The sequence below is a fragment of the Sciurus vulgaris genome (genome assembly GCF_902686455.1).
Source record: "Sciurus vulgaris genome assembly, chromosome: 19".
Taxonomy (NCBI): domain Eukaryota; kingdom Metazoa; phylum Chordata; class Mammalia; order Rodentia; family Sciuridae; genus Sciurus; species Sciurus vulgaris.
The window spans coordinates 7676702-7704057 of record NC_136480.1 but is presented as its reverse complement, the minus strand read 5'-3'; the positions used below and the strand labels follow the sequence as shown (position 1 = coordinate 7704057).

Genomic DNA, 27356 nt, shown 5'->3' with positions numbered 1-27356 from the left:
GTATAATTATGCCTTGTGCAATATTTGAGACCTACTTATACTAAAAATTGTTTGTTGTTGGTCTGAAATTCAAATTTAACTGCACCTTTCATATTTTATCTGGCAACCTACCAGAGGAAGGAAGAATTCTGGCTGTGTCAGCTCACAGCAGAAAGTGGGTCAAATGTGGAAGTGCTCTGAACAGCAAGACCACACTGCAAATGTGAGATTCTGTAGCTTGATTGACACCACTGGAGTCAATCTGCAGGAATGGTCTGTCAGAATAGATCATAATTCTCAGTGAAGCAAAGCAGAGGTGCTTTCTGTATCCAACCTCCCACACATATTTTCCCTTCTTTTAAAACTTGTTCTTTAATAACTCATATCTTTTGTGGGTGACTGGCTTTTATGTCCACCCAATATAAAGAAAAGATGACCTTTCTGTTATGTGAGGAGGATGACTCAATGATCTCCATCACGGTGTGAGAATATATAGCTGGTCCTGTCATTTAGTTATGGCCAACAAGAAGAATGAATGATCCATTGCACTGAAGTCATGTCTGTTCAGAAAGTGAGATTCTCAGAGTCAAAATTTCCCTGACAACCCCTGAATTAGCCCAGAGTTGTTAGGTTAGAATTATTTGGTTGAATTAATGAAGACTTGTGTTTGAAGCTAGACTGTAACCAAAATGCTTGTAAGTAAGCCCTGGGGCCACACTCAGGGTGAGGGTTTCAAGGGGCATATAGAAACTGAGAATTGCAAGTTAGCAAATTACTGTTTCCATCTCAGGGTCACTCAGGAGCATTAACTTGGTTAGAATGGCAGGGCACTTGCCTATTCAAATTACTGCTCCTTTATATGTCTCTACAATTTTAAAGAGCGTTGAATTGAGTCAGTGGAAGGTACACAAGGTACAGATCCACAGTATGAAGCAGCAGAGCCCTCGTTTTGCTTGCTATCCCCCAATCTTTAATTGTTGGGACCGCTAATCCTTTTTAGCATATTATTACCTTTAATTAACTGAATTGTATATTTTGTGTATCTTGATCCTCCCAAGAAATGGTGTTATTTGAGACTGGGTGTTCTCTGCCAACAGTGAGCATCTGGTTGTATTTTAAAGCTTTATCATGGAAAAGCGTCTTGTTCAAACAACTGGAGTTGAGTGGACTAGAACTTTCAGCATGTGTCAAAAATTGTTTCTGTGCAGTCAACCAGAGACCGAACCTTGGACCAACAGTGCACAGTGAGTCGTCCAGGACTGGCCATGATTGCAGGAGCCCTGGCAGTGGAACTGATGGTGTCTGTTTTGCAGCATCCAGAAGGGTGAGTTTGCTATTTAGAAATGGTGTTTAAACAAAGCAAGCTTTTGTAAGCAGTTGCTCTTCAGTGTCTTGCTTGGCCTATTCTTAGTGTGACTCTTCAGAGAATTTTGTTATTCTTTCTGTCCTCAAAAACAAAAGACTAAAAACAAACAAACAGCCTGGTCCAATTCTTTGGACAGGAAGAATTGCAGTGTGATCTTTGAGGCTACTTCCCTGCATCCTTCTGGAGTTGAATTCTGCTAGAGTTATTTGGCAACTGCAAATAAGGAAGAATATAATTTTTGGTAGGGGCCCTAGGATCCTCATGCTTTTATTGTGCTGGTAAGTTTTTGTTTTCTCAGCCTTGAACATTGGTAAGGTGGTACATGAATCACTGATGTTAGAAATTGAATTCAACTGCATGTAACAGGGATCTGTGTTCAATGACTTTGCCAAACGAGCTTTATCTTTCTCATGCAGGAAGAAGTTCAGAGGTGAGTAGTCCAGGGCTGGTACAAAGATTCCATTATGCCATCAGGGACTCAACTTCCTTCTTATCGTTTACCCAGCCACTCTTAGCTTTCTTTCTCATGCATGGCAGTTTATGATCATGAGATGACTATTTGTGCCTTCAATTTTATATCTGTGTGCCAGTGTAGAAGAAGAAAACAACCAAAGGATGAATGTTGTGGTCATCTGAGTGTGCCACCTTTTAAAGAGCTTTCCTGAAAGACTAACCTATTAATTCTAACTCCTAGCTGCAAGGAATACTGATGAATGTAGTTTTGTTTTGTTTTTCTAGTAGGGCACATTGCCTCTCTGTATAAAATTATTGTGAGAAGGTAGAAGAATGGAGGTTAAGCAGATAACCTGTGTGTCTTCACATTTATTTTTTTAAAATGTACATATTTTAAACCCCAAAAGATATTGTAATATAGTTGATTTAGTTTTACAGGCTTCCCCCCCTCTCATTTTCATTACTTTTCATTTCTTTATCTTTAGTCTCACAGAGTAGGGTATTTTTTTTTTTTATCTACCTGAAGAATAATTCCTTTTAGTATTTTTTTTTTTTAGAAATACTAGTGACAGGTATGGTGGTGCATGGCTGTAATCTAAGCGACTCAGAAGGCTGAGGCAGGAGGATCACAAGTTCAAGGTGAGCCTCATCAACTTAGCAAGGCCCTAAGCTGTTTAGCGAGACCCTATCTCAGAATATAAAATAAAAAGGGCTGAGAATGTGGCTCAGTGATGCAGCATGCCTGGATTTAATCCTGAGTACCAAAAAGAAAAGAAAAAAGAAAGTGACAAATATATTTTAGTTTTTGTCTGAAACTGTCTTCCATGTTTGAAAGAGGTTTTCGTGTGTTCAAAGGAATTCTACATTGGCAGTCGTTTTCTTCCAGCGCTTTGAGAGTATAATTGAATTATATTTGGCTTCCATTATCTTTGTTGAGAAGTTAGATAGTCTTCTCCTTGCTGCTGCTTTGAGCAATTTGTTTTGCCCTCCCCTGAGTAGCTTCAAGATGATCTTATTGCCTTTGACTTTCACAAGTGTGACCATCATATACCATCTTCTGTATTTCTTTTTTTTTTTTTTTTTTTGAGCGTTCTCTATTTTCTAGAGCTTTCTAGCACCTCTAGAATCTGTGACTTGATGCCCTTCATCTGTTTTGGAAAATTCTCAACCATTATCTCTGAAAAGATTCCTTCTGCCACATTCTCTTTTGCTTTCTCTTGAGACTCCAGTTTCATACCAGTTAGAATTAACTCACGTGTCTTTCATTGTCTCTTCTGTATTTTCAATCATTTTGTCTTTCCTTGCTTCAGTCTGGCTCTTTGACTTTGATTTGTCTTCCAGTTACTGATTCTCTCATCTTTGTGTCTGCTGTGTGGAAAACCATCCATTGAGTTTTTAATATCATTTTCAGATGTTTCAGGGCCAGAATTGCCATTGATTGTATTGTTTTTTTAATACCTTTATTTTATTTTATATGTTATGCTGAGGATCAAATCTAGAGCCTTACATATGCTAGGTAAGCACTCTACCACTGAGCTACATCTGCAGCCTGTCCTTTGATCTTATTTTATATATTTCCTATTCTTTGCTGAAGTTGTGATTTTGGTCTTTTTGATTCCATGAAAACATTTAATCATGTTTTAAATCTTTAACAGATAACAGACCTCTGTATCCCATGGCTCAACTAAGCCTGATTCTGCTAGTCATGCATGGCTTCCCACAATTTAATTCATAAAATGAATATTTTTAGTATGCATTTCTATTTTTAGATGTAAAAACAAAGATGGTTCCTTGATGTAATCACATACCCAATTGATATTGAAGCAGTGGCACCTGCTTGTGGTCCCAGCTACTCGAGAGCCTGAAGCAGGAGGATCCCTGAAACTCCGGAATTTGGGAACAGCCTGGGCCACTGAGTAAGACCCTTTCTTAAAAAAAGAAAAGAAAAGAAAAGAAGTTTCTCTAATTCCTTGAATATTTGGAGGATGGTGCAGGGAATTATACTCAGGACCTGGTGCTTGCTAAGTATACATTCTACTGCTGAGCTATAGCCCTAACTTCTGTTAGGTTATTTTTGAGTTCTAGACATGATATACGAAAAATTTTGGAGCCATGGTTTACATGTCCTTCTGGAAAACTGCTAAGCTAAGTGCACTAGCCATCCTAGAATACCTTAATCATTTAGGACTGGTTTCTTTCTTGTTCACCTTTTCTCTGAAATATAGTCCCCAATGATCCTAACCTAATGTCTGAGTTATTTTCCATGATTCTTCCTTATTGGCAGAACTCAAACTCTAGTTTTTCCCTCTATTGTGTCATTGTTCAACTTCTGATCCTATGGTCATTGATTTTGGAGGTTGGCAGTTACTTTATGGGAACCCATTTCTAAGAAGCCTGTTTTACTTTTATGGGCTTCTCTCTTCTCTCAAATCTTGGCACTAATTCTTCCCTACCTTGGTATTTTTCTGATCCTTTCAAACAAAGATTTTTGTATTTCATCTATTCCCTTGATCTGTTTTATGTTGCTGTAACAAAATACCAAAACCGGGTAAGTTAAAAAGGAGAGTTATTTTGGCTCATAGTCAAGAGATGTTGTAGGTATCTGCTTGTCTTTTGGTGAATGCCTTGTGCTGCATCACAACATGGTGGAGATGAGGGAGTAAAGTGGGCATATACCTTGCTTTCTAACCTGCTCTTGTGGTAACAAATCTAGTCCTGTGAAACCAAACTCCTCCTGTAAGACCTAATCCAATCTTGAGAGAGCCTGACCCAGCCTCTCAAGGAAGACATTCATCCATTGGTGAGGGTGGAGCCCTGTGACCTAATCACCTCTTAAAGGCCCCACCTTCTTGAAACCGTGACAGTGGCTTTCACTTCAACCTGAGTTTTGACAGGGTCAAGTCACATTCAAGCCACAGCATCTGCTTTGCTTTTATTCTCAATGGGAGGGTTGGCCATGACCACTTAGTTCTCTAGTGCCACATGAGTTTAAAAATACTTTTAAATTTATTGTGACTCATAGTGTTCCGGGTTGTATGAGAGAAGACAGAAGTGAGGGAGTGAGTAAGCTTATGTTCTTTGTTTTAACCTAGCCTTGGGCCTTTTAGTATCTATATGTGGAACACATTGTGTTTGTGTTATATTCCAGATACAAAAATTCACATGATTGTGATCTAGACACCTTACCTTCTCTAAGCATGGAGAAGGTCTTACTTACAAACAACAGAATTCATTTTGCCTTAAACACAGGTGAGACAAAAATTAATTTGAAAAATAGAGATAGTCATTTAAAAAACAGAAAGAAGGAATGAAGAGGAGAGAAAAGGAAAGGAAGCAAAATGAAAAATAGAAATTTAAGATTCTCTCAGTACCTGTGATTGAGCTGTCAGGGTCAGAGCCAAGCCAGCAGTTTTGCACACCTGACTCCATGACAGATACATTATGATTGATTTTATTTTTCAAACACTGATTTGGTGCTCATTTTATGCTAGGCACTGTTCTAAGCACTTGACAAATAACTCATTTAATCCTCATAGTAACCTATTAGGAAAGAACAATGATTATTAGTCCCATTTTTATGGGGAAACTGAGGCACAATGAGGATAACTGAGGGGCTAAAATTCAAATATCTAATAGGTGGCAAAGTCAGGATTTGCCTCAGTCAATGTGGTTCGAGACTGTTTTTGATCACTGTGCAGTGCTGTCCTCCCTTCTCTCATTGCCTCTCCCATTTCCTCCTGTTTAGTGGGTGGTTATCTGGCGCCCTACAGCCTCTGGATGCTAGTCCTTAAACTAGGTGGTAATGCCATACAAGCAGGAAAGAATCAAAATCATTTTTTAAAAAGATTTATCTCTCAGAAATTAGAGATTTAATTCTCAGAAAGTCAACACAAATTTGAAAGAATATTCTGTTTATTTTGTAACTTGAAAGTTGTCTCAATAGTTGAAAAGATGGCTTTTGTACAGTTTTGGTGCCATATGTAACTAGTATAGATGCCCTGGAGTTAAATAAAGTTAGCAGCTTCTTTGTCCTTTTGTCTTTGTCATCTGCCTTAGCTATCCCTGCTATTTACGTTTATTGCTGTCTTATGGCAGGAAGTATTTGGGATAAAATCTTCCAGAGCTAAGCAGGCACAGTGGTGCTCCTGTGGTCCCAGCTACTCTGGAGGCTGAGGCAGGAGGATCTCTTGAGCCCAGGAGTTTGAGGCCAGACTGGGCAACATAGTGAGCCCATCTCTTTAAAAAAGAAAGAAAGAAAGAAGAAAGGGAGGGAGAGAGGGAGGGAGGAAGGAAGGAAATAAAAATTGAAATTAAGGTTAGAAAGTTTTTCACTTCAAAATGTCAATACAAAAATGTGCTGTGGTGTTTTATAAGAGTAAAGAATTTATATTTATAGGCTTATCACACACCAAGCATTATGCTTGGCAGTTTATCTAACATGCTGCTAATTTATTCATCACAACCTCCTTATTCCTACTTTATAGACAATGGATCTGAAGCACAGAGAAGCTAAGCAACTTGCCAATGGTCACACTTTCTGGTCTTTCCAACTGCAATGCAAGCATGCTTTTTACTACTCTCTTTCCTTCCTGCACCAGGGAAGAGTTTTTTGCTAGTTTATGCTGCCCAGAAAGCACTTTAGTTACCCTTATCAACCTTACATGGATGTCCCTCCCTCCCCCATCATCCCCACGTATCCACTGTAAACTCTGCTTACTGAACAGCTCTAATTTTTTTCTGTCCCCAGGGGCTACGCCATTGCCAGCAGCAGTGACGATCGCATGAATGAGCCTCCAACCTCTCTGGGGCTTGTGCCTCACCAGGTTAGTGATTTGGAAATGAAACCAAGATTTTGGACCTGATTCCTATGGTGCAAGGGGAATGCATGGGGGTCCCGTTACCATTCCACCATCCCAGCCTGCTCATCCCACCGCTGGGCTGTCAGTGGGGGAATTTTATGACCACCTGGAACATACTCCTGCAGGATGCCAATGGAAAGAAATCAGGAACAAGCAGCATTACTCAGACTCTTGGATGCATTTGGCATGCTAACTAGTGCCTTCATCACACAGTAGGAAAAGAAGAAGCAGGCCAGTGGTTTAAATCCCAGCCCTGCAGTTATGAAAGTAGCCTTCCTTAACCAATTTATAAAACTTCTCAAAGACTTAGTTCTCTTATTTATAAATATACCTGCCTCACCTGGTAGTTGAAGAGACCAGGGACGGTAGATTGACAGGGCTCAGCAACAGTGAATATTGAAGACTTTCAGCAAAAGATGCCTGTTATTTTGGGAGCTATTGTTGGTTATTAGCATATACTCCCTACCCAAATAGACAGCCTTTATGGGCAGTCCTTGGGAAAACCGCTGGAAGTATGTAGTGTCACCAAAAGCAGGGTGTCTTTTCAGAACTAGACTCCAAAGCATCATAAGGAAGGCTCACCCCTTAGGAAAAAGAAGGAAGCAGTAGGATGAAAACTTAGCATTGACGTTGCTACTTCAGTCATTTTCATGGCCCTTTTCTTGGAGGAGTGAAGAGGCTTTCCAGTTTTCTCTTTTGGAAATCATTCCCCTGGCTTCCACATCGTGGTTCAGCAGTAACTTGCAGTCTGTACCTTTTCGGTGCACTGGTGACAGTGCCCACCAATTTGATGTTCAAGAAGAGACTCACTTGGTTCATATGTGCTTCTCTCTTCCCATCAACCACCCACCTCCTGTCAAGGCCAGCCCTATTGTTTTTCAGCTGAGGATGAGAATCAGACTTGTCCTTGGTCACTGACAGAGTTAGTGAATGAGCTGCAATTCAAACCCAAACCTGGCACTCTGACCAGTATTCTTTGAAGGTTTTGTGGATAGAAAGAGCTCTGGTCCAAGCCAGGTATGGTAGTGCACACCTGTAACACAGGAGCTCGGGAGGCTGAGGCAGGAGGATTGCAAGTTCGAGGTCAGCCTCAACAACTCTGTCTCAAAATAAAAAAGACTGGGGATGCAGCTCAGTAGTGAAACACCCCCGGGTTCAATCCCTGGTACCTCCTCTCCTACCAAAAAGAGCAAGCCCTGGTCTACACATTGTGGAACTTAGCTTGCTGTTCCTACTCCAGTGTTCTTGCACTATGCCACCCTGTCATTAGTTTAACCTCCCTGAGCCTTAATTTTCCTATTAATTAATCATGTGCTTCACCTTGTATCCAGGGGTGCATCTGACATAGCCTGTAAACCGTAAGACACTGGGAAAATGTGACTTTCCCCCCTGTGTCATACAAGGTGGCCTTTGTTTGACATGAGCCTTCTGTAGAGAAACCTTTCCAGCAGGACCCAACAGACACCATACAGCCATCTATCACAAGGCCACTGACCTGCAGGGCTGACCTCTGCTATTTCTGTTCTCATATCTCATTCAGATCTTTCCCATGACTCCCCCCACCCTCTCTTCTGACCTTGAGCTGTGCCCTCATCTCTTTTACAGATTTTTGTGCTGAGAAGGGCCTTAATTAAATTTTCAGTCATGCCCCTGCACTGGTTTCCTTCTTTAAGCCCTTTATGTTAAATTACTGCAGTTGTAGTTTTCTCAGTGCTGAGGCCAGAGGGCAGAACAGTCTCTCTGGAGAAGAGGCCCGTGTCAAAATGCATGTGCCCATGTTTTTCAGGCACTATGGCAACTAATCCTTCTTGGTGTTATTTATCCCCATTGAGCCTGGCAATCGATTGTCATTCACCAACCCTTCTAGTCCTCTCTCCTCCTTTTCAGATGTTTGAAGGATTATTTTGGTTGTTGGCCATCTCTTCATTTGGCCTTTCCAAAGACTAAAGAATAATGTGGCCATATATGGGAAAAACTGTGTGTGTGTGTGTGTGTGTGTGTGTGTGTGTGTATGTGGGGGGGGGGGAGATTATTTGCTTACATTATTTCAAGTTCCAAACCTTTATTTTTAGCTACATTCTAAAAAAGAAAAGTGGAGAAAGAATTTGAAGAAATTAATCTCAGGGTTGTGAGGTCCCCATTTATAGAGTTTAAACAACTTCTTTCTCCCCTCTTTTTCTTAAGTGGAATGAGTCCATTTATGCAACTGTGTTTTGATTAGGGGAACATCTTTTCCACCAAAACAGCAGGCTGTGTTGCAATGTCCTCTTGCACACTCGGCTCTTTTTTCCTCCTCCTCCTCCTCCTCCTCCTCCTCCTCCTCCTCCCCTCCTCCCCTCCTCCCTTCCTTCCCTCCTCCCCCTCCTTCCTCTCCTCCCCCTCCCTCCCCTCCTTCCCCTCCTTCTCCTGCCCTCCTCCCCTGCTCCCCCAGACAAATGATTTCCTGTTGGAGGGGAACTTGGTAAACCCCTTTGTGTACTTTGCATGTAAAGAATGGCCAGTGAGGTTCTCAGGGCTCATTTTTCTCAGTGCCCTGAGGGAAAATGTTTATTAATTGGCCCCTGCAGAATGAGATGTAGTAGAAAAGCCAGAGTCCTTGGACTGAGAATCACAAGGCCCTCCACCAGCAACTCATTGTGTAACTTGGAGAAAGTTCCCTAACTTCCCCTGTGTTCCCCTGGTCTCTGCTCTCTGTGTTGGACCCCAGAGGCCTCAGGTTACTCAGTATTCTCTCTGTGGAACCACAGGCAGAATTTGGCCCATCCAGAGATTGGCCAAGTACAGAAAAGGGTTTGATTAGGTCCTGAAATTCAATGAAATTCTGCCTGAAGAAACCTCTTATTGAATTTGAAAACCGTGAAAACCATTTAAGGTGAGAAAATAAGCTTGTGTCTTTTGGTTTTTTGGGTTTTGTTTTGTTCTTCAAGGCTCTGGCCCATTGTACAAGTAGACAGCAAGAAGTATAAACTACTTTCTGTCTATAGAGTGATTTTTAAAAAATCATTTTATTGATATGTGAATGATATAGGTGTACCTCTTAATGAATTATCACAAAGTAAACTCACTCCTGCACCCAGCACACAGATGGGAAGGAAATGTTACCAAGCATGCTCACAGCCCTCCTCCTGCTTCTCCTGGTTATTGTCTGCTCCTTACAACAGAGAGATGAGCATCTCTTGACTCTTAACACCATGGGAGACTTTTATATGATTTTGATCTTTTCATACATGAATTTGTATAGTATGTACTCCTTGATCTGCCTTTGTAGAGAACTTTTTCATTATTGTTCTTAGCATAGTTGTATTGTTCTCTCTGCTTACCATCATCTGGAATCTTTTACTGGAGAGTGAGGGGCAGGGGACAGGAAAGTGGGGGAAGGGGAGGAGGGGAGGGGGAAAAGGAAGGGGAAGAGAGGTGGGAAAAGGAGAAAAGAAGAGAAGGCAGACAGGCAGGCAGGTAACTCATTGTCTTCCTGGCTCCTGGGGTGATAATGACTGAGTTCTTCAAGATCAAATCCTTCCTCTGGTTCTTTGTGGGAGGCACACAGTTCAGAAATTATAAAACCTACAGGTCATTCCTGATATCTCTGGTAAGTTGGTTTGCAGGCTATTGAGCCATCCTGCGTGTGATACAAGTTCACAACCTGCAGGCCTGCTTATGCTTTGACTAGCCATCATCAGAGCAGGGTAAAATCAAAGTGACACCACAGTAATCATCAAACACCAAAGTCCTGCTTTTATGCTACTTGTGGACTGTGTAGTTCACAGTTTTTGTCTTTGGGAGGCGTGTACTGCTAGTTCTAGAGTACTGATTAAAAAACTCACTTAGTGTATATGCCCTTCCTTTTGGTTTGTACTTGCCAGCCCTGAGTTCTCTCAAGCTCTTTAATGATTTCTTTCTGTTAGCTTTAGAAAAGTAGAATGAAGCCAAAATGAGGGCAGGACCCTGGGAGGGCTCTGGCCTGGGAAATCTCTAAGTGAGGCTCTTGCCACCTCCTGAGCTACAATTTATCTGGCCTATCTGCTCCAGTCTGTGCCCTGTAAATCTTTGATTTCAGTTTTAATCAGGTCTGTTTTCCTGTGCTTAGAAATGTTTGTCTTGGTGTGCCTAGGGGTATGAATGGACTGACTGCAGGGGAGGATGTTCATAGAGAAACAGGAAGAACACATTTCCTGAGAAGTAGCTCAGGAAAAGGAGTCCCCTCCCACCTGGTTCTATACCCGTCAGGTTGATGGCCATGGCAGTGACAGTAGAAATAGGCAGGCCATGTGTTTCACTGTGTTGGCTGTTGGGGTTTGTAACCTAGTCATCCTGGGACTCCTCTAGCCAATCATGCCAACAGATGGTTCCCATCCATGGCCATGTACCATTAGGGTCAGAGAAGTTAGGTCAGAGAGCAAGATCATCCAGTGTTTGACTGCATTAGCTTTTAGAGTCATCTAAGGTGGAAGATGTGCCCCAAGCCACTTGGATGTGGTGGGATCTTTTTCAGCTGGGAGGCCCCTGAATGCAAGGTAGCATCTGGTAGAAAGTCTGACAGTGTCTGGGTTTCAACTTCATGAGGCCCTAGAAGAAGGATCCCTGGAGGATAAATCACAGATAATATCACCCAGTTCAAAAGCATCTCAGCATCATGCTCATCAAAAGCATCTCTTGCCCCAGGAGTTGGGCCTCACTTCATCCCTAAAAGGATGTCACTTTTCTTTATGAATGTTGCCCATCCCACAAGGCTGCACTGTTTGCGAGTTCCCATGGGGTGGCAGCCTGAAGGTTTTGTGATCTTACAGATCTGATTAGAATCCACTTTGCCTCTTAATTTCATATTCATTCTTCCATTTATGACCTCATTTCCCATAAAAGCTCTTGTTGCTGGTCATTGTGTGACCTTGGATAGATTATTTATCCTCTATGAACCTCATTTTCTTCCTTTTGCTGATTTTAAGTCCTTTGGGTATAGGCCAAGGAGTGGGATAGCTGGGTCAAATGGTTGTTCCATTCCAAGTTTTCTAAGGAATTTCCACACTGCTTTCCAGAGTGATTGCACTAATTTGCAGCCCCACCAGCAAGGTATCAGTGTACCTTTTTCCCCACATCCTTGCCAACACCTATTGTTGCTTGTATTCTTGATAATCGCCATTTTAATTGGGGTGGGATGGAATCTTAGTGTAGTTTTGATTTGCATTTCTCTTATCACTAGAGATGTTGAACATTTTTTCATATATCTATTGATTGCTTGTAGATCTTCTTCTGTGAAGTGTTTGTTCTTTTCCTTTAGCCCATTTGTTGATTGGGTTTTTTGTATTCTTGGTGTATTTGTTTTTGAGTTGCATGAACTGGCCTTGAACTTGTGATTCTCCTGCCTCAGCCTCCTGAGTAGCCGCGATTTTAGGTGCATACTACTGTGCCCAGCTTGAACCTCATGCTTGTTATATCTGTAAAATGGAGATAATAACATAAGAACCTCCTAGAATTCATGTATGGATTCAATTTTATTTTCTAGGCACTAGCACAGTTCTGGACACATAAGAGGCACTTGGAAATGTTCGTTTTATCATTTTCTTTCACTTTTTATTTAAATGGAAGCATTTGTCTCCTCAACAGGAAATTAGGAAGAATTCATGAAGCTCTGGAAGGGAATGACTGGAGGATTAACCCCATTTGCTCTAGTTTTCTAAGGATGACCCTGGCTCATTCCCAGCTTAGTTCTTCTGCCCCTCAGTGGCTCTGGTTCAAGAGGAGGTGGAAGCTGTTATCTGAAACAAAGGCCTCTGGTGTGGTGTGTGTGCCTGGGGTTTTGCAATTGCTAAACTCTCTATTTTGGCTTTGAATTTGATTAAGACTCTTTTCAACATCCAAGCCTGATCTGGAATTTGGCGCTTGTTTTTATTTATGCAAACTCCTGGCTCTAGAACTGTTGCCAGGCCTGCTGGTAGCTGGTGTGAAGTGAAAGCATCAGGCTCCAGTTGTGGCTGTGATGTTCACTTCTCAGATTGGCCAGGCTTTCTGGGGGTTGGGTCTCAGCTTCCCATGGAGGCAAGGTGAGGTGGTCTTGGTACTGAAGCTGATTTTACTGGTTAGGTAAAAACCCTGACGGGGTGGGTGGCCCAGAAATGGCCCATTTCTAGTCCTGATCTTTTTATTTCATATCCAACTGGGGCAAAGTTGACCTAAGAGAATCGAATTCACCTGATAGGGGATAGGCCTTCTAGGTGTTCAGTTTTGTTTTAGGGAGTGTTTTCTTTAAGTCCCTCTGGCCTTCTGTCTGTCCCTCCCTTCCATTTTACCTCCTCTGCATTTCAGCTTTTCTCTCCCAGGCTTTAGAGCCAGAAAGAACAGAATTCAGATTCCTTGCTTTATCACTTGGTAGTTATGAAACCTGGGGCAAGCCATGTCCCTTTCTGCGTTCTGACTTCCTTATCTAAATGGTTGAAGGTCACAGGATGGTAGCAAGGCCAAAATGGAATGCAATGTGTGAAGATAGCCAGGAGCATTAGACACAGCAAGATGCTCAGTACCTGTGAGTGCTCTACTTCCTGCAGACTGCAGACTTCCCCCAGGTCATCAAGGTCCACCATAGTCCAGGACAGACCTTCCTGCATGGTTTCTAAAGTGAGGGGGGCACAGTTAAGTGCAAAGGAAAGGGGAGAGGGAGGAGGAAGAGCTTTAGAGGAGCCAGAGAGGAGAGAGGCACGCAGAGGTGAGAGTTGCTCAGTGAGTCTGAGGAACTGAAAGACCAGTGCACCCATGTTGTGGAGAGTTGGAGGAACCCAGAGGAGGAAGCATGGGATGCACAGGCCATTTAAAGTTTTGGACCTTCATCCCAGAGGGAAGGCTTGGCATGACATGGTAAGATTGACTGCAGCATGGAGAACAGACTACAGGAGACATAAGTGACTCTGGAATCATTTAAGCTTAAATTGGAAGACAGCCTGATCCAGGGGCTCCCTTACCTGGAGCCATTTCAAAATACACAGTTCTCAGTCAATCCCAGAGCCACTGAGTGAAAACCTTCGAGAACTCCAGGCATTGGAGATCCACTGCTAGAGCCTGAGAAAAAGACTTTTTGATGGCATCCGCAGGGCAATGTGCCTAACTCCTCATGTTAGCACAGACAAAATCCTGGTTTTTGAACTTACCTTTGGATTTTGTGCTCTCACTTATGCTAATTGTGCCTCCAGCACCCCCCCATATACCCCAACCCAAACAGCTGTTACTGCCTGGGCACCTTGCAACGCCATGCAGACGTGCGCAAGTGTTCCTCATGAAATCCTGCCTGATCAATGCCCCACACGTGTGTTCTACTGAGCGCAGCTGGGAAGCTGGATCAGGAGCCCTTTAAAAGCCCTGTGCTGGACCTCCTTACCTTCTGTGTGCCATCTTTTCATCCGCTCGTGCTGAGCAGCCTGTCTCCTGTCTTATGGGCCCTGAAAGCCAAGCTTAGGCATGACACAGTGCCTCAAGTTGACAACAGATTCGACTCTGACTGCTTTGCTCCTTTAGAACCTGGGGCAATGAGTGGGCTGGGAGCCAAGTGAGCACAGGTACTTGTTTCTTCTGACTCTGTCATTCCCAGCTGGGTTCTTGGGGTTGGTTCATTTTTATTTCTAATATTCAGTGCATCTAATAAGATGCACACATTGTAGAACTACTTTAAGTTCAAAATATTTTTTTCCTAAGCTGAGAGTATGTAGCTTGGTGCTCAGCATACAAGAGTCTCTGGGCTCAAGCCCCAGCACCCAAATAAAATTGTTTTCTTCCTGTAAGGGTACCTTAGATACTAAAGTTGGTGATTATGTGCAGGAAGAGGTATAAGGGTAAGAGGGACTTTTAATTTCATACCTTTCTGTACTGTTTTGAAAAAAAAAAAAAACAAGGTCATAAACTGTTCTTTAACATTTCCTTTTTCAAAGCATAATTTTCAAACAGTAAGCATACATTTTGGTTAAATGTTGACGGGTGTATACACTCATATATTGCCACCACAAAAGACATATGGAACTTCTGTCATCCCAAAATTTCCCTTGTGCCTCTTCCCAAGTTCACATCCCACCCTCAGTCCCAGGCAACCACTGATCCAGTTTATGTATGGGCTATTTTCATTTCTTTATGCTTTTATGTAATAAAAGAAATTTTAGAAAATAAACTGTGGAGGGAAAGAGACAAGGCTTGGCCCCTCACTAGGGGTGTGGGGGTGAAACTGATAGTTTTTCTCTCTATAGGGACAGCGAGAATGAAAGGGTGCTGTTTTAAACATTGTAAAACGGAAGTTAATGCACCATGGGAGTGTGGGTTTTTTTTTTTTTTTTTTCTCATATACTTATTTTTGTCATATACTTATTTTTTGTTCTGTCATATACTTATTGTTTTCATGAAAAGAGTTAACATAGAAAACAAAACAAAGCAAAACAAAAACTGGCCTTAATCTCTGTCCTCCTTTAAGGAGATATTGACAGCAAACATTGGAACATGAGTTAAGAGTAAGCTTTGTGCAGCCCCCAAATCAGAGAGTTTACCTTGAGCAATATCAAGAGGTTTTGGTTCCTGTGTGGATGGAGAAATAACTTAGAAATCACTGTACAAAAGCTTTTCAGTGTAAATTTAGTACTGGCTAAACAAGGCGGAAATGGTGGTGCTATTTTTAGAAAGACTGGAAGGAATTTGAGTCTTGCTGAAGGCTTTCGTTCATTTTCTGACAGCTAACAGGTAATGTTGAGTGGTAGCAAAGCCCAGGAAGATGTAAGGAAGGTAACAAAGTGTTTCACAGGACAGGATTTGAGTGGGACACTTAACGTAGATTCTCGGACCTTCTCCCAGACCTTTTGAATCAAACTCCAGGAATTTTCCTGATGAGACAAGTTGAGAAAACACCAAAGAAGCTTATTCTTTCATATACTTTGCATGCTCCTAAGTATAAAAGGTCATTGTGAATTTTACCCTATCCAAACTAGGGACAAACCTTTGTGTCCACATACGCACACATATGCATGCATACGGGGCGGGAGCCTGCTAAGCAGGCGCTCTGCCACTGAGCTACACTCCCCAACATGGGAGAATTCTTTTAATTTCTTTGATTATGACTTGGGGCCTGGCCTCTCCAAATAGACATGAATATATTTATTAGGACTTTTGCATAGGGTACCTGGATTTTACATTGCTTTGGGAGTCTGTGCACATCTTAGTGAGGTACTCAAATTTTAAGTAGCAATCTCTGCTCTTTAAATTTTATGTGTTTCTTTTAAGACTGAGGGAATGCAGAGCACATTGTGGAGACACTAATTTATAATACTGGGGATATAAAAGCATAAATGACTGGGAAGGGTTTCAAATTGCCTGGAAAATGTGACTCATGGTAAGTTAGAATTTTTCTTGTGGATTACTTGGGATGCGTTTTCTCTGTATAATTCAAATATGAATAATTTTGCAGGCTTCCAGTTGTTTTGCTCATTCATTCATTTCATAATTTATTGCGTAAATCTCATGAGTAAATCCCTGTACTGTGTGAATAAATACAAATAGTTGAACCTGTCTTGTCCTCTAAAAGCAAGAGAAGTTTAAAAAAATGTTTTTAACTATAGCACACTTTCTGATTCTAAAATTCATAGGGAAATATTAGGAACCCAGAATAGTTAAAAATAATCTTGAAAAAGGTGAATAAAAGTTGAACTTACACTTTCCAGTTTCAGACTTGGTACAGAGCTATTGTCATCAAGACACTGTAGTACTTGCATACAGATAGATGTGCATAGATCAAAGGAATAGAATTGACAGTCCAGAAATAAGCCCTTAAATTTGTGGCCAACTGATGATAGTTCAGTAGAGAAAGAATAGTCATCTCAACAAATGGCCCTGTGACAACTGGATTTTTACATGCAAAAGAACGAATTTAGATCCTTTTCTCATACCATATTCAAAAATTAGCTCAAAATGGACCACAGACCTAAATATAAGGGCTAAACTGTAAACCTCCTAAGAGAGTATATTATAAATCATCAACTTATATCTGACATGAAAAGACTAGTAGCAGAAGAAAAAATAGATAAATGAGACTTCACCAAAATAAAGCCTGTTCTTCAATACACCAAAAGACAAACCATAGAAAGGGAGGAAATACTTGCAAATCATGTATCTAAGAAATTTGATTCCAGAATAAAGAAATGAGAGTTTAACAACAAAAAGGTAACCCAGTTTGATACTTGGCAAAGGATTTGAATAGACATTTCTCCAAAGAAGGTATACAAATGGTCAAGAAACACATGGGAAGATGCTTGATAGTCATTAGAGAAATGCAGATCAAAACCATAGTGAGCAAGCTGCCAACCTCACACTCACTGAGTTGGCTGTGATGAAGAAAAAGAATAACAAGTGTTGACAAGGAGTTGGAGAAATCAGAGCCCTCATACCTGGCTAGTGGAAACATAATATGGTGTGGTCACTTCAGATGGTTTGGCAGTGCTTCTTCAAATCCCAAGCATAGAATGACCACATGACCTTGTAACTGCACTCTTAGGGATATATCCAAGAGAAATAGCCATCCACTGATGAGTTGATGAACACATGTGGCATGTCCATAAAATTGGATATCATTTGGCAATAAAAAGAATGACATGTTGATGTGGATGAAAACATTGTGCCAAGTGAAGGAAGCCAGTTGTATATGATCCCATTTATAGGGAATATGCAGAATACGAAAATCAATAGAAATAGAAAGTAGATTAGTGTTTCTCAGAGTCTGGGAAAAGGGGAGGATGAAGACTAAGTGCTTTCCAGTCCCTGGGTTTCTTTTGGAGTGAAGATAAATGTTTAGAAATTAGTGTTGCTGGTTGTACAACTGAATATTCTAATCACCAAGTTTACACTTTAAAAGATGAACATTTTTGTATGTGAATCATATTTAAATATACCTGCTATTAATTTCTTTAAAAAAAAAAAAAACTTATTACATTAGGTATTGGAGGCATAAAGACCAAAAGATGGATTTCAGAGGGTGGAGATGTTATTTCTAGGTTGAATGGCAGGGGGATGGAGGATTGATGAAAGAGGTTTGTTTGGGCTGAGTGACTTTTCAGGAAGACGAGGAGTTAGATACATGTGTCTTAGCAAAAGGAAGAATTCTGAGTCATTGAATTCAGCCTGGGGCGGGACCAGGAGACAGATGACAGATGTCTTTGGGAGGGAAGTTGTAGTTCAGTTTAACAGTTGGATCAGCCTGTGAAAAGACTCTGTCCAAGATACAAATGGGAAGGCGAGTTGGGTCCAGACCTCTGGGGTGGGAGAGGCTGGAGTGCCAGTGTAGGCAATGCCCTGCTTTATTTGGTTTGCTCTAAGTGACTGATAAACAGTGGCAGGCCTCAGAGCTCTGTGTTAGGAAAATGAATTGATGACAGTAACTTGACATTAAATAGAAGGGAGAGAGCCTACCCTGGGAGGCACCTGTTTAGAGTTGGTTGCAATCGGTTTGAGAAGGTTCTCCTCTGAGACTATTTAAAACTGGAATAGCTTTATGTTCTGAGTCTTCTGATACCAATTTAGTGAACTTGTAAATCCTCACAGGCATTATTCTACTTCATTTCCTGGGAAAATGAATCACTGTTTCCTGGCAAAGAGCTGTCTGGGTGCTGAACAATGGTGTGTTGGCCTTCCTCAGCCAGTGCAGACTCTTTTTTTTTTTTTTCCTTTTATTCCTCACCACCTGTGTTTTTGTTGTTGTTTACTTCCTTTCCTTTTTCTCTCTTCCCTTTAAGCTCCTAATCAGATCTACCCTCTCCCTTGCTTTCTGCTTTACTCCCCACCTCTAATCATAAGACAGTTTAGCAGATAGAATTACCAATATTCTTTCTGCAACTTAAGGAGAGCTTAATAAAAGCTAGATGAGGGATAATGGATGAAGTAAGCTTTCTATAAAACATGTGGAAGGTTGGGCTGTATGTAGGTCAGTGGTAGAGTGCTTGCCCCCGGATGCACTAGGCCTTTGGTTCTACCCCAGCACTAGAGCAGAGAGAGAGGGGAAAAAAAAGCAGGCATTGACATATAGGCCATTTGAAATAATATTTTAGTAGAAATTATGCTAAATGATAGTTTTAAAAAAGAATTTAGTGTAAAAATAACTTGGGCATGCAGAAAGGTCACTATGAGCATTCATGGTAACTTCCAGAGCTCCCAAGGATTTTGGCAGTACCCTCTGTCGCTTAACCATTAAAGCCCCCTCTGCCAGTTTGATGTCCCCTGTTTTCATATTCTGAATAGCAGACTCATGACCCTGATGGTGCCTCTGGTACTGGATTATGAAACAGCCACCATGCTGAGAAATGGGGAACTAAAGGATTGTCACATTTTCAGAGGTTCACCATGAGTCTATCTTTACTCCAGTTGCCTTACTTCTCATTTTCACCCGCTCTTTCACTCTTGACCTGGGATTATAGTGAAATCAGGTATATTGATAAGGACATTTGGAAAATGTCTGTAGGCATTTTCTTCAGTTAGGTTTTCTAAATGTAGGTTCACACATTCTCTTATATCGCTGGTTGCAGTGTAGGAGTAAAGATGGAGTTATCCAAACTTGGAAGGAAGCCTGAAAAAGGGTTTTGTTTTTATTTGGGGGATGAGCATCAGTAACAGAAACAACAATCATGAGGAGATCTAATATTAAAGACAAATTCTGTGATAATCTGAGAGGGAGTTAGGAAGCCAGCCTCTAGCCCACCCAGAGGCCCTGGCCTGGGCCTTGTGTTGATACTTTGCTCTCACTTACCTGAGCAGGGTGCTTCACCCTTCTGAGCCCAAGTTCAGCCAGCTTAAAATGGGATAGTCAGGAAGGTCATTGAAATGAACTCAGGACAAGATTTGTATTGTCCGGCTTATTACAAATATTGAGTTCTGTGGAGACATTAAAAGATTTGCTGTTCTTGTTATTAGTAACAATGTGTTAATCACACAACAGATTGAAATTGCTTCTCTGCCCTATGTACAGTTCTAGAGTTATAATGCCCCAAGCATAAATGACCTCAGTCATAGTTGCTAGGACCTGGTTACTTTCAAATGTGCACCCATTGCAGGCAGAAGTTTACACTCAAGGTGGCGCTGTTGCCCCAGCAATTGCTGCAGTTTTACATGTTGTTTCTGTTCCATAACAAGCAGAAAAACTGGATGTGAGTTTAGAGTACATCTCTGCTTTCTGTAGTCAGTCCCCAGGCCATGTGTCCTTGTGTGGTCCCTCCCATATAGATTTGTGGATAGGTGCCTTATCCTGTAGTCTCTACAACAAGAGAGTTCAATCAGGGTCACCTAGGCAATTTGTTTCTGTGGTGCTGGGGATGAAACCCAGAGCCTGCTGCATGCTGGGCAGGTGCTCTGCCACCCAGCTACACTCCCAGGCCCTGACAGTGCTATATTTTTGAAGGTATTCATTAAAACAATACTTTAGATATTACAGTTTGCTTTTCATATTTTGAAGTCAATTTGCTTTTAGGTCTCAGATACCTGAAAAGTTTGTAGGCCTTGGTTCCTAATGGGATAAAGGCCTCAATATATTTCTTTCCCAGACCTATTTACAACACAGGGGAAAATATTCCTGTTGACCTTCACATATGCTAGCTATTTCTGTCAGGACCACCGTAGTAATCACTTCCTCCTCCTCGTCAGACACTAGCCACACATTTTCATAGATGTGGTCATTCCATGCTTGATGTGAATTGTTCTGTTTTGTTTGTTTTTAGATCCGGGGATTTCTGTCACGGTTTGATAATGTCCTTCCTGTCAGCCTGGCGTTTGACAAATGTACAGCTTGTTCTTTCAAAGTAAGTAATTTTTGCATTGTTTTTTAAAATGAGCCCATTAGCATTAAATGCCCTGAGCCTTACCAGGCAGAGGCATTGAAAACAACTTATGTGGGGGAGAAGTAGTCCAGGAAGCACTTTTTCTTGTTTTTATTTATCTGTATTTATTCTTACAAAGAAACTAGCCTGAGAAAATTTAATAGTCTGCAGAGAGAGACTGAGTTAGAAATTTTAGCTCTGTATCCATAGTAGCATTGTGGCCATCTTGGCTAGAATTTAAACTTTACTGGTCTTTGTTCCTCCCTGGGGAATTTCCCTCCTTGGATGGACCCTCAACAATTTTTACGCATTACTCAGAAGATGGGGGATTCCAGGCAGTCCTGGCTGTTTGTCTTTTGGAGATCCACATAATGACAAAGAAAAAGTAAACAGATTAGGGGCCTGGGTAGGGAGCCAATAAAAGAGCCCCTTTGGCTTTGATCTTTGCAGCAACTCTAAAAATAGATCTGGTCTCCTGTTCTTGTAATGGGAAACGGCTGATGGATCTCAAAAATATGGTGATGGCATCTCATTTTTTAATAGGCTTTGAGATACTGTCTGAGTTATTCTTGTATGTATACTGTATGTGACAGCTGATTTCCTTTTTGGGTGTTCCTTTAAATCTTCTGATACCCAATGATTTAAAACTCCCAGTTCTTGATAAGTAAAAGTTTTCAAGTTGAAGCGCAATGCAAAATAGCATGGGATCACTTACCAGTGAACCAAGGCCTCTTGCTTACAAATTGGGGTTTCTTTGCTGAATACCCTACACCCAGGAGTTCAGAGGGAATTGAATTCTAGAGAAATTCTCTCCTCTTGAACTGACAAGCTTCTGTTGGAAACTTTATACAGGTCATATCTAGTGAGAAGCACTACACTGACCAGTATCTCTTCAAAAATGAACTTAGATTTGACAAAGCATGTTAATAAATTTGGTTAAATCTAGGTGCTCAAAAACTGAGAGTTATTTTTTTCTTCAGAAGTAAACTAAGCCCATTTTGTTGTTATGCATCCCAAGTGCCTATGCTAGAATTTAAAGCTTATTATTTATCAGCAATTCTGAGCTCATTCTTTCTGTAGTTTCTTAAGATACCTTACATCTACTTAGGGCTGGGCCTCAGGATCTCCATGTGTACTTCTGTCTTCAGAAACTCCTTTTAGGATTATATGCTCTTCAGTGGAGTGTATTTTTTTTTTTTCTTTGTGTGGCTGAGCTAATTGGTCTCAAAATAACTCGGCAGTATTAATTTTCACATTGAAATCATTTGGCACAGGTGCCACAAGCTTTCCTCTGGTTTTATGTAGGTCCAGCTAGCCAGCAAAATAAAGATAATTGGGTTCACTAAGTGAAATGCAAACACTCATTCTTTGTTGTTCTATTTCTAATTAAATTAGCCTACAAGATACTGTTTATAGAAGAATCACAAGCATGCCAGCTAACTGGGCCCCTGATATTCTTTAAAAGAGAATAGCTTTGCATCTTTCTTTCACACTTATTGGAAGCATTAAATTAAATATAGGTATCACTTTTTTGTCAGCAGAATTATTTCCTCTTGGCGGTCATTCTGAGAGTCCTGCTTTACATAAACATGCTAGACAATTTAATACAAACTGACTTGGATTTTAACAGCTGCACTATTCCCATAGAGATCACTTTTCATGTGGTCTGGGTATTAAATTTCTTTTGTGCTGAAAAGGTTGCTTCATTGGTGCCTGTATTTCCTTACAGTAGAAACACGGCGTTCACTTACTTGGCCCCCTTCGTTATGTGCTTAGGGGATGTCGTTGTCTATTATTTGCAAACCCAACATTAATACTTTGAAATGACAAATCTAATTATGTTTCCTTTTCTGTGCATGTGATTTTTTTTCCCCTTAATGCATACTTAGCCGATATGTTTTATACTGTGCAATATCATAGTTGTTATTGCTTCAAACACATTCTCTGGGGCTAAAAATGACTTAAAAATTTCTCTATTGACATTCATGAAATAATTTTTCCCTTTGGTAGTTTTCAGTATTTGTGTGCCCCTCCCTCCTCTGGGACTAAGGCCATATTTGTCTTGATTTAGTTAGCCACAAATGCAAATTTAAAAATTGGGGAGGTAGGACAAGCTTTGTTGAGAGATAATGCTCTTATTCATTACCTTGTTTATTAAAAATAATAAAAAATAGTATAGATCTTTTTACAGTTGTCCATGGTGGAAGAATAGAGGGGTTTGTTTTTTTTTCCCCTTCTCTGCCAGGAAAGACTGAATCGTCTACCCACGAATCATTTCTTAGCCTATTGGCTCTTAGCCTGGCATAGAGCCCAGTAAATTGTTCCATTTTACAGAAAAAAAAAAAAAAAACTGAAGAATCCCAGGGGGAGGTGGGTGGTGAGGAGTTGCTTTCATTTCAATTTCTTGTTTATTATCTTAAAAAACTTTCTAAAATCATGGCATCTGTCGCCGGGGGGGGGGGGGGGGGGACATTATTTGAAGCTTATGTCTTTTTAATTCTAGAAAGAAATTGAGACCAACTGGTGTGTTGTGCAGTTCCTACCAGAAAATTAGTTTATTATTATTAGTCTTTCACCTTTTTTTTTTTTTTTTTTTGTCAATTAGGATTTTTTTGGAAACTTAATTTTGACATAATTTTAAGCTTAAAAGTTGCAAGAATTGTTCAAGGAACTTCTGTATAGCCTTTTACCCAGATTATACAATTGTTTCCATTTGCCTCATGACTCATGCTCTCCTCTCTTCTGATTTCCTTCTTATCCTGCCCCCCTCTATTTTTTTTCTTGAAATTTCGAGAGTAAATTGTAAACATTGTGATTCTTTACAACTGAGCACTTCAGTGTATATGTCCTCAGAACAAGGACTCTCTTAGCTAAACACAATAGGCTTATTAAATTGAGGCAATTTAATGTTTGCATAATACTATTATCTAATGCATAGTCCATTTCAGATGTTATTTGTACCCATGATGTTTTTGTAGGTTGTTGTGGTTTTTTTTGTTTTTTTGTTTTGTTTTGTTTTGTTTTTTGTTCTCCTAAACAAGGATCTAATTCAGGATCAAACATTGCATTTTAGTTGTGATGTATCTTTGGTATCCCTCAATCTGGAAATGTTCCTTAGCCTTTCCTTGTCTGTCTTAACCTCAGCCTTTTGACATGTGGCCAGTTATTTTTTAGAATTTCCCTCAATTGGGGTTTGTCTAATGTTTCCTTCTGATTAGATTCAGGTCATGAAGTTTCTGCAGGAAAACCAAAGGAGTGGCACCGTATCCTGTGTCAGGAGGCACATGATGTATTTTATCCCCTTTGGTGACATTAATTTCCCCCTTTCCATATTTGTAACTACCTTTCCCAGTAGAAAGAAACCTGGCTTCCATTATCCTGGATATATTTACTCACATGCTTAAGTCTAGAAAACATAGAATGTAGTTTCAAAATTTATACCCCTACTACTATAGAAAATGAACCTAGTAGCTAGAATTCAATACTTGTGTGTAGTTATATTTTTCTAGGTAAAATTCATAGAGAAATGAAAAAGTCTTAGGAAAACAATGCTATACATTTTGACAAATGTGTACACCTGTGTAACCCACACTCCTCCAATCAAAATGTAGAACACTGCCATCCATCCAGAATTTCCTGTCATTTCCACAGAGTGTGTGTGTCAAATACTGTTATGGTTCTTTTTCCATGAGGGATAGAACTATGTTTTTTCTGGTGTTTTACATAACAACAACCTTATTTCCGAGATCTAGAAGTTGACCAAAAGCTTCTCTGCAGAGTCAGGAGCAGGGCTATGCCTGAGGAAACTATATGTAGAGTATTCGCTCTTTTTGCGTACAGAACTATGTTTTTTCTGGTGTTTTACATAACAACAACCTTATTTCCGAGATCTAGAAGTTGACCAAAAGCTTCTCTGCAGAGTCAGGAGCAGGGCTATGCCTGAGGAAACTATATGTAGAGTATTCGCTCTTTTTGCGTACTTTTGTCACCCAACATTTGTGGAATTGCAGAGACAGCCTCTTCATAAGATAGCAGCTTGGTTTGCTGCCATCTGGGACCTGCCTGCTGCACAGATGTAGCATGATGTGCCCAGAAACCTGATCTAGAGATTTTAAACCTGATTTGGTGATTAGCAACCCTAATTCTGTACTCATTCTGGTGTTAACCATGTGACAGGATCTTCTGTTGATAGGTTATGATTCAACTTCTGAGAATGACTTGCTATTAGCATTTTGTGTGCATCTGGGCTTTGTGTCCTAAGGAGTAAAAGAGAGTAGAATGAGAAACATCAGCTGGCATCATCAGATGATAAATTGCATTTTATTTTTGCCTGTATGATAGCCAGCCTGCCCATTTATTTTGTAATATCATCCTACCTTTTTTCTATCATATTTCCTTGGGACTTAAGAAGCATGAAAAACCAAAATTAAACTCAGCTATTTAAACTTTCTTTTAGAAAAATCTCTGTCTCAGAGCAACGTGTTACCCAAGAGTTCTGCAAATAACACCATGATAGGATAGAAAGGCAAATTGTAGATTTGGAAGGAAGGGTCAAAGTCTTACTATATGTCTGTTATGAGGCATTTGTTATTCAACTGGCATTTGAGTCTCTGATGTATGCCAGAGATAGATTTGAAATGTTTCTCCAAAGCCCATGTGTTGAAGGCTTGATGTGCAATTCGGTACTATTCGGAGGTAGAGCATAGTGAAAGGAAATTAGATAACTGGGGACGTGCCTTTGAAGGCACCTCCTGTTCCTCTTTTGTTTCCAGCCATGGAGAGCAGTTTTGATCTACCAAACACTCCTGCCATAATGTATTACCTCACCACAGACCCCAGAGCAGTAAATCAGCTGAATGTGTACTGAAACCTCCAAAGTTGTAAGCCAAAATAAACCATTCCACTTTGTAAGTTGGTTATCTCAAGTGTATGATTATAGTAACAGTAACAGACTACTGACTAATACACTCATCAAATGGTCACTGTCTTGAGAAATGCTGTGTACAGGGTGAGACAGCTATCAGCCAATAATGATCTCTGTCACATTGTGACATGCTTGACAGTTAAGATCCACCTTCTAGTAACAGTTTTGTAAATGGGGAAGATGAGGGAAGGCTCTATAGATAGTGACTTCTGAGTTGCGTTTAAAGAGGAAGTAGGAATTTCTTTTAAAAAAAATGTAGAAAAGAGAACAAAAGGAATTCTAGGCAGGGAGGATGGCAAATATAATAGCCAGAGGCAAGAAAATGTTGAGCTTTTATGAAACTGTTCAGTACAGCAGTTGTGACTGTGCTTGGGCACATTGAAGGCACCCACTTGCCTTCAAATTTTCCTTGTCTTGTAAGTACAGTCTCAATTTCGGATCTTCTCAAGTTGGAATCTGGTGTATTTTCTCTAATACTTGAGACTGCTGTTTTGAATTTTACAATTCCATATAAAACTCTTTCTCACCTAGCACCAGGCTGAGGGGTTTTCCCAGCCTGAGGACTCCAACAGCTGCAGCAGGGTGGTGTGGAGGGCAGGAAGTCAGGGGATTTCCAGGGCCCTGGCTCTGGTCCCTCCCCTGGCCCGTTGAGTGACCTCAAGCAAGGTGCCCCCATCTCTGCCCGCCTCCGTTTGTTTCTTCCTTTGTTCAATGAGTCAGTCAGATGAGATAAGCTCTGGCTTTCTGTTGACACTTTTTAAAATTATTACCTTTTATACTTTATATGTCCATTATTTTATTTATTTCACAAGTAATCCTGGGCAAGTGCTCTACCACTATACTATACCCCCAGCACACACACATACACACACACACACTCACTCACTCACTCACACTCCCCACCCCTCCCACTCCTCCTTTCTCTTTTTGCAGCACTAGGGATGGAACCCATAGCCCTATATATAAGCACATGCTCTATCACTAAGCAATACGCCAGCCCTGCTTTTCATGTGTGTTTGTGTGTGTGTGTTAGTTACTGGGAGTTGAACCCAGAGCTTCACTCATGCAAGCAAGAGCTCTGCCACTGAGTTACATCTCCAGTGATCCCTTTTAATTGCAGAAAATATATTTAAGAAGGAAAATAATCAACTATAATCCAATCCCTCAAATCACTGTTAACTGTGGATTTCTATCCTTTTCAGAAAACATGTATGTCCATAGGTATATATGGATAATGTTTCTTCTCAAACAGTCCCATTACAAGGTTGAAATGAGCTTCAGGTAGAGGGATTTATGGTGCTGTGTCAAGCATATTCCCTGCTTCTTAGATTTGATAGGGTTTTAAATCTCAGTCATTTACAAGGACTGGCCAGAGCCCAATCGGAAGAGCTCTCTAAAACTTGTGCCAGGAATTTTTGCATACAGCTTCGCAGTGGCAAATATTACTCAAATCTGGTCTGCCGCCAGATTTTTCTTGTCCTTTCCAAAAGGGACATAAATCTCTGATTTGGAAAATGATGAGTAACCCCCAGGTTCTCTTTTCCTATCTCCTTTACCCAGTGAGGCCTCAAGCCTTCTATTTTAATTTGTGATGAATTCCATATGTATGGTTGTGTGGTGTAAACTGTATCCCACATCTTGTCCTTAGCAACTAGTGTTTCTCCAATCTCCAGAACTGCTTGGTTCCCAAAAGGAGCTGGAACATGCAGCCAGAGCCAGCAGGAGTATTTAGCTACAGTCCTACCCTCAGCACTCTTGGCTCTTCACCTCCTTGAAAAACCTTGGACATTTCTCCCTTTGCTTCAATTTCCTCATCCATAGAGTGGGGAAAATATTTTCTGTTTCCCAGGGAAATTGCAATGGCTGACATATATCCAATTCCTTGTGGCCAAGTACCAAGGACTTGCCCACTCCTGGGACTGGTGTTGACTCCAAAAATAAGAAAACAAAAGACCCCCGTGGTC

At 40.7% G+C, this 27356-nt stretch overlaps 1 protein-coding gene across 5 annotated transcripts in view; it reads left to right on the top strand.

Annotated features, from left to right (window-relative positions):
• Positions 1-27356, top strand: part of ATG7 (autophagy related 7) — a 237436-nt gene that overhangs the window by 79782 nt on the left and 130298 nt on the right. For 4 of the 5 annotated variants that reach the window (XM_079122505.1, XM_079122503.1, XM_079122504.1 and 1 more), the window contains 3 exons: positions 1188-1303; positions 6546-6621; positions 20370-20450. In XM_079122505.1, the coding sequence (XP_078978631.1) occupies positions 1188-1303; positions 6546-6621; positions 20370-20450 (273 nt within the window). Of the gene's footprint in view, positions 1-1187; positions 1304-2355; positions 2438-6545; positions 6622-20369; positions 20451-27356 lie in introns of those variants that run through there. The other variant, XM_079122506.1, reaches the window with a different exon arrangement.